This window comes from Aspergillus clavatus, genomic scaffold, assembly GCF_000002715.2.
Source record: "Aspergillus clavatus NRRL 1 1099423829798 genomic scaffold, whole genome shotgun sequence".
In the NCBI taxonomy this organism is placed as follows: domain Eukaryota; kingdom Fungi; phylum Ascomycota; class Eurotiomycetes; order Eurotiales; family Aspergillaceae; genus Aspergillus; species Aspergillus clavatus.
Window position 1 is genome coordinate 356702 of NW_001517101.1, and position 6503 is coordinate 363204.

The 6503-nt window shown below is 54.0% G+C and overlaps 3 protein-coding genes across 3 annotated transcripts, besides 2 other annotated features; 1 reads left to right on the plus strand and 2 right to left on the minus strand.

Annotated features, from left to right (window-relative positions):
• Positions 1-175: 175 nt before the first annotated feature.
• Positions 176-209: a microsatellite.
• A 98-nt stretch (positions 210-307) lies between these two features.
• On the plus strand, positions 308-2684 carry ACLA_089240 (putative NADH-ubiquinone oxidoreductase 64 kDa subunit; the record flags this gene model as incomplete). The annotated part of the gene is made up of 4 exons (XM_001272657.1): positions 308-1142; positions 1217-1557; positions 1606-1756; positions 1813-2684. 4 exons carry the CDS (start codon positions 308-310, stop codon positions 2682-2684), a joined length of 2199 nt encoding a protein of 732 aa, XP_001272658.1.
• Positions 2685-2984: 300 nt separating this feature from the next.
• ACLA_089250 (HET domain-containing protein) lies at positions 2985-5082 on the minus strand (the record flags this gene model as incomplete). The annotated part of the gene is made up of 2 exons (XM_001272658.1): positions 2985-4639; positions 4713-5082. The coding sequence occupies 2 exons, from the start codon at positions 5080-5082 to the stop codon at positions 2985-2987; spliced, it is 2025 nt and encodes a 674-aa protein (XP_001272659.1).
• Positions 3205-3234: a microsatellite.
• Positions 5083-5601: 519 nt separating the features above from the next.
• ACLA_089260 (uncharacterized protein) lies at positions 5602-6503 on the minus strand (the record flags this gene model as incomplete). Its single annotated transcript, XM_001272659.1, has 2 exons — positions 5602-6114; positions 6327-6503. 2 exons carry the CDS (start codon positions 6501-6503, stop codon positions 5602-5604), a joined length of 690 nt encoding a protein of 229 aa, XP_001272660.1.

Genomic DNA, 6503 nt, shown 5'->3' on the forward strand with positions numbered 1-6503 from the left:
ACTAATATCCCTATTATTATTCCCTAAGAATAAGGCATCCATCGCTATCTTGACCGAGTGGGCCCCAGAAGGCTTAGCGTGGCATGACGTAGCCTCTCGTTTCCCAGCTGGCTGGCATTCATCATTCAACCAGACAGAAAGAACTGTAAAAAGTTTTCTCTGCTGCATTCATTCATCAATCAATCAATCAGTCAGTCAGTCAGTCAGTCTTTCATTTGGATGGTTTTGTTGACTTCGATTTCGGGTCTCTCTTTCTCAATCCATTGGTCTTGATCGCTGAACACGGTCGTTCCGCATTGATTCCGCCATGAGCACGGTGCTGCTCCGGACTCGCCCGGACGCGACGGCGCTGAGGAGAGTGAGCCTTGTTACACGGAGTGTACAGTCTCTCAAATTTCGTCCCTCGTTAGGAATCACTCCATCTCGAGCCCTTCATACACCTCCTCGGCGGCCGGTGCCACGATGCCTCACCGCGGACGCGCTGCACAATGCCTCGCGATCCATCCGGCACGAATCGACCTCGACATCGGAATCAACAGATTCCATGGTCAAAGCTGCTCAGAAATCTCGTGCGTTCCGATTCATGATGAAGACGTTCACCTACTGTGGGTTCTTTCTCGTCATGAGCGGTGCGGCCGTGGTCGCGTTCTTCATCTACGATGCGAGCACGTACCGCGAGGATATAAGCTCGGAGGATATCCCCGTGTCAGAACTGGCGCTTAATCCCCGCCGTGGGGGTCCGAAGAACCTGCCCATTGCAGAGTTCCTGATCGGGGACCATGATTCGGTGGATACGACGCAGCAGAAGGATAAGCCGCGGTTAGTGATCTTGGGTACGGGCTGGGGTAGCGTTGCGCTGTTGAAGAATCTGAACCCGGGCGACTACCACGTTACCGTCGTGTCCCCGACGAACTATTTCCTGTTTACGCCGATGCTGCCCTCCGCAACGGTCGGGACGCTGGGACTGAGGTCGCTTGTCGAGCCGGTGCGGCGGATCATCCAGCGGGTACATGGTCACTTCCTGAAAGCTGAGGCGGAGGATGTGGACTTCTCGGAGAAGCTGGTTGAAATCTCGCAGACAGATGCCAATGGCAAGAAACAGAGCTTTTATCTTCCGTACGACAAGCTGGTGATCGGTGTTGGTGAGTGCAACCTAGCACCGGTGCATCTTTTTTTGAAGCCTTTTGAAGCCAATACTGACTCTCGATCACAATAGGTTGTGTCACAAATCCCCATGGGGTCAAGGGTCTCGAGAACTGCAACTTCCTGAAGACCATTGACGATGCCCGCAAGATCAAGAACAAGGTCCTGGAGAACATGGAGCTGGCGTGTCTGCCGACCACTAGTGACGAAGAACGCCGTCGTTTGTTGTCGTTTGTGGTTTGTGGTGGTGGTCCGACAGGCGTTGAGTTTGCGGCCGAACTGTTCGACCTTCTCAACGAGGATCTGCTTCACGCGTTCCCGAAGATTCTGCGGAACGAGATCTCGGTCCACATCATCCAGAGCCGTAGCCATATTCTGAACACATACGACGAAGCGTTGTCGAAATATGCCGAAGTGAGTGCCCCGCTCGATTTCCATGGGGCTGGTTGCTGACGTCTATAGGCCCGGTTCAGCCGTGATCATGTGGAAGTTTTGACGAATGCTCGAGTCAAGGAAGTTCATGATGATCGCGTCCTGTTCACGCAGGTTGAGAATGGGCAGCCCGTTGTGAAGGAGATCCCCATGGGATTCTGCTTGTGGTCGACTGGTGTCGGTAAGTGCACCTCAGTTTTTAAAGCCCATTTGTGACCTTGCAACTGACCCTGACAGCCCGCGCCGAACTGTGCAAGAGACTTTCGGACAAGCTCGACGCTCAGAACAACAAGCATGCTCTGGAGACAGATAGCCATTTGCGACTGATCGGAGCTCCACTGGGTGATGTATATGCCGTCGGGGACTGCTCAACTGTCCAGAACAAGGTAGCAGAGAACATCGTATCCTTCCTGCGCACAATCGCCTGGGAGAAGGGCAAAGATCCCGAGAAGCTGCACCTAACCTTCCGGGAGTGGAGGGACGTTGCCGCACGAGTCAAGAGGCGCTTCCCCCAGGCTTCTAACCACCTGCGCCGGCTAGATCGACTCTTCGAACAGTACGACAAGGACCACTCCGGCACCCTTGACTTCGGCGAGCTACACGAACTGCTCCACCAGATCGACACCAAACTCACCTCGCTGCCTGCGACCGCCCAGCGCGCCAACCAGCAAGGCGAGTACCTGGGCCGCAAGCTGAGCAAGATCGCCGCCGCGCTGCCCGGCATGCGCGCCAACGAGATCGAACACGGCGACCTCGACGACGCCGTCTACAAGCCCTTCAAGTACAAGCACCTCGGCAGCCTGGCGTACATCAGCAACGCCGCCGTCTTCGACTTCGGTGGCCTCAACTTCAGCGGTGGCGTTCTGGCCATGTACCTCTGGCGCAGCGTCTACTTCGCGGAGAGCGTCAGCTTCCGCACAAGATGTATGCTGGCGATGGACTGGGCCAAGAGAGCGCTCTTTGGAAGAGGTTTGTTTGCAATCTTTCCCCTGGCTACCCTTTTGAAACCGTATCTGACTTCTTGTGGCAATAGATTTGATGAGCTTCTGATTTGCTTAAGCGAGATAGAGAGTTTCAACGGCTTCAATTTTCACTTCAATATAGGATGAGTGTAGGTTGATATGACGTTGTGATCGCTGGTGGGATCAATACCCCGTTCTACATATCTTGCTGTTTTGTACATATAATCAATCCTCCTTTGTTTCTGATCTTGCTTTTCGTTGTTAGGGTAGCGCTTCGAGTTGTTCCGAGTATATCACTCATTTTTTACATAGAGAAAACCTGTGGTGATGTTCCAAGATGCGTTCGATATCTACGTCCACTCTTATCAATCGCCAGTCATGTATAAATACTATGGCGGGCTGTATGGCCCTTTCTACAAGACCATGAGAAGCCAAAAGCCGAGAAACCTAGAGTATCGTCACCTCGACCCGCAGCTCCTGGTTCAACGACGGAAGCCAGTCATCAACAGATAAGGAGAAGTATCCGACCCTCGCGAAGATCTTCTTTCCCGGATCGACACACTCCAGCAACAGGCCCTTGGCGTGCGAGATCAGCAGGCACCAGACACCGGCGCCCTGTTCGGCCTTGATGTCGAAGTTCGCGAGGCCTAGTAAGCTCGCTTCGTGTGCTCCTGCTCCCGCTCCTGCTCCCGCCCCTGTGGATGGTCTGGCCCAGACCAAGAGCGACAGAATCGTCCTATGGACGAGATGTTTGCGGCTCGCGATGGGGCCAAGGCACTGGAATTCAGGGTGCGTGGGCGGGATGACGGTCGCGTAGATCAGGGCGCTGCTGATGCGTAGCACGCCGCCGTCGGAGAGAACGCCCAGCGGATCCGCGCTCAGGGACTCGGTGTACGCCGTCGCCAGGGGACCGTCAGGGTGGCGGAATCTTTCCATGAATGCATGGTCCGTTGGCCCGTCGACGGAGGCCCAGGACCACGAGGGTGCTCGGGTCGCGGCAGGCCGGGTCAGATGCTGTGGTTCCTTGATCCATGCGGGTTTGCCCTGGTGGTCTCTCGACTGCCAGAGCAGGGACCAGGGCATATCGGACTCCCAGAGCCCGGCGAGGTAGCGGCCACCGATCTCGGACTGGAGGCGGGTGGCCATGCCGCTGATGGCGGGGAGTTTGTCGTGCGACAGGGTGAACAGACGGCGTGTGTAGGACCAGTCCAAGGCCCGGTACCAGCATCGGAGGAAGTCGAGTCTGCGGTCTGGCGGGCGGGCGGCGAAGTGCTCGGGTTCGCCGATCCACCATCGTGGTGGGTGGAGGAGGCTCGGGTAGGGTACGTTGCGGAGTTGGCCGCGGAAGCCGTCTTCGAGCTCGCAGACGGTTCTGCAGGCGAATGCGGTCTGGTGAGTGCCGTAGACGAGGAGGCGGGTCGGGAGGACGCTTTCCTCGAAGACCCAGCCGCGGCGGTTTGCGGGACTATCTTTGAAAGGTTGTTGGAGGCTGTTTGCTCGCAGAAAGACATCACTGGCGTCATTATATCGAAGCTGTAGTGGGGTTTTCTCAGGTGGAGGACGCGGCCGGAGGAACGACTCGTGTACGGAGTGGACATTGCCCGCCTGCACGGTGAGGTACGAGTGACCGAAGATCGTGTTCATCTGGGCAATCTGCTGCTTCTTGATCTCGCTGTCGTCCTGCACGATGCAGAGAGTGTCTATCCATATGTATCCCACGTCCAGCCGCCGCGCGACGTAGATGGCGTCTTGAATGGTTTGTGGCAGTAGCGTGTAGTCGATCGACTTCTTGAACTGGCCGAAGTTTGCCTTGGACAGTTGGACCGGCTGCACTTGGACACCCCATACGAAACTGAGCGTGATGTAGGGGGCCTTTGTCGACCCGTCAGTTTCAACAAGCCGCAACCGCGGCGCCAACGCTGGTCCCGACCCGGAACGAATTTCAACTATAAACCTGGGCAGGACTGGATCGTCTCGCGATTGACAGGCGGCATGCGTCCGACGACACGTTTCGATCCACCTGCGAATCCCACTGAATACTCGGTCTGACCGAGGATCCGGGTCGACATCGTGGATCTTGAGTATCTTCGCCAATGGCTCCTCTGTCATCTGGAGCGGTTATCTCTGTCGCTCACACCTACGCACCATCGAAGCTTCACGAAACCGACAACATACCCGCTTTCGCAAACACATCGTAGAACGCGAAGTCGAAGCTTCCTTCAGCTATGGCGGGTGGCAATCTCGCTTCGCAAAGCAGTTCGAGCGTCGGCCTTTCATTTGGAGCCGTTGGCGCAGGTGGCACGAAACTGTTCCATCTCAGGCCGTAAGGATACTGAACGGCCGGTTGGGCTGGAGAATCCTGATCACGCTCCGAGCCACTGGCGGTTGAGTAGAAAAATGAGCAGGAGGGACATCCGCTGTGGGCTCCGTTCTCGATCTCCGCAAAGGACGCCCAAATGGTTTGGAATTCTGTTCCGAAACTCTCGATTGGGGGAATTTGACTGCATGCGTGGCAGAGTTTATCTCTATCTTGTACTACTGCCATAATACACACTTCTTGAATGGTGTAATTCAGTCGAGGTGGGTTGCAGGCGGGGATGATCAAGTCGGGATCGATATATGTATATATATATCTATCTATCTAGCCGTATAGAGAGATAGTCAACCTGTCGCAGAAGAGCGCAGCCACTGTCAACAAAACAACCAATATCTATAAGACATGTTATAAATAGATGTCGGCCATGCCCCTGGTAGGCAGGGTTGGACTTTCTTTCATTCATCTACAGCTCCTTGATCAGAGACTCAGATGCATAGGTTCAGCGCCTCTCGTGTCCAGCCACATGATGACGAGAACATCAACGCCGTCCTCTCATAATCTGTTTGACCATATCGAACAAACGAGGAAGGCAAAGACATAACAGCCAGGGATAATTGAATATGCGAATAGGATTGAGGATATCAAGCTATGGTTGGATAGGATTGTAGAAATGAAACAATGGCGCCGAAAAACTCCTCGCTAATCGGACAGAACAAGACACGGTGACAGTTTGACCTCAAAAGACAATCATGAAATCATAGGGTCAACTTCGCCGTTGTTGGTCATTACAGTATCATTCGAAGCGCCATTTTGACTGGCGCCCGAGGTGTTCTTTACGTTGTTGCCATCATAAAGGCCGAGATCCAGCTTCTCGGGCAAATCCTTTTTGGCTTCTCGGGCTTTCTGCTCGGCCCACGCGCGGAGTTTGACCAAGTTGCGCAGTCGAGCTTCTTTACGGGCTCCCTGACTCTGGAGTATAGCCTCATTTACCTTGGCTGCAATATCTTTACGGAGGTCTGGATGCAAAAGAGGCGCGAGGGAGGGGGCCAAGTTGTCAGTGGGGAAGATCAGGAGAGCGAGGGTGCGCTCGAGATCCTCCAGGAACTGTGGGTTGGTGGGTGCACGTGGAGCAAGTTCCGAGGTTGCAAACTCGAGGGCAGGGCTGATGTCTCCATCAGACGTCGACATGCATGTGCGAATCAGTTCGACAAGCTGCAAGCGAAGCAATGCAAAGTGCAGAGATGAATTTTCATCCAAGATCTATGCAGACGAAGTCAGCATACCATGTCAAAACAAAGTATAATATTAAGTGATGACATGATCAAGATGTGTGTTGCTCATACTGAGGACTGAAGATGTTTGTTTTTCATCAAGACCCAGAAGGGTATTTATGAGTGGTGCATGTAAACCGATATAATCATAGCAGAAAGGGGTATGTGCGGGGCAAAAGGAGAAAAAAAAATTCTGCATACCTGTGGGTTGAGATCATTGATTTTCTCAATTGCAGCCTGGATATTGCCAGAATGAATCGCAGTGCGAATCTCTACCCTTTCCTGGATGGAATCAATATCCGCCTTGGGCTGAATGTTGGCCTCGACTGCGAATTTCTTCGCAGCCGCTGGGTATCCATTGGTAATGAGGTAGTCCAT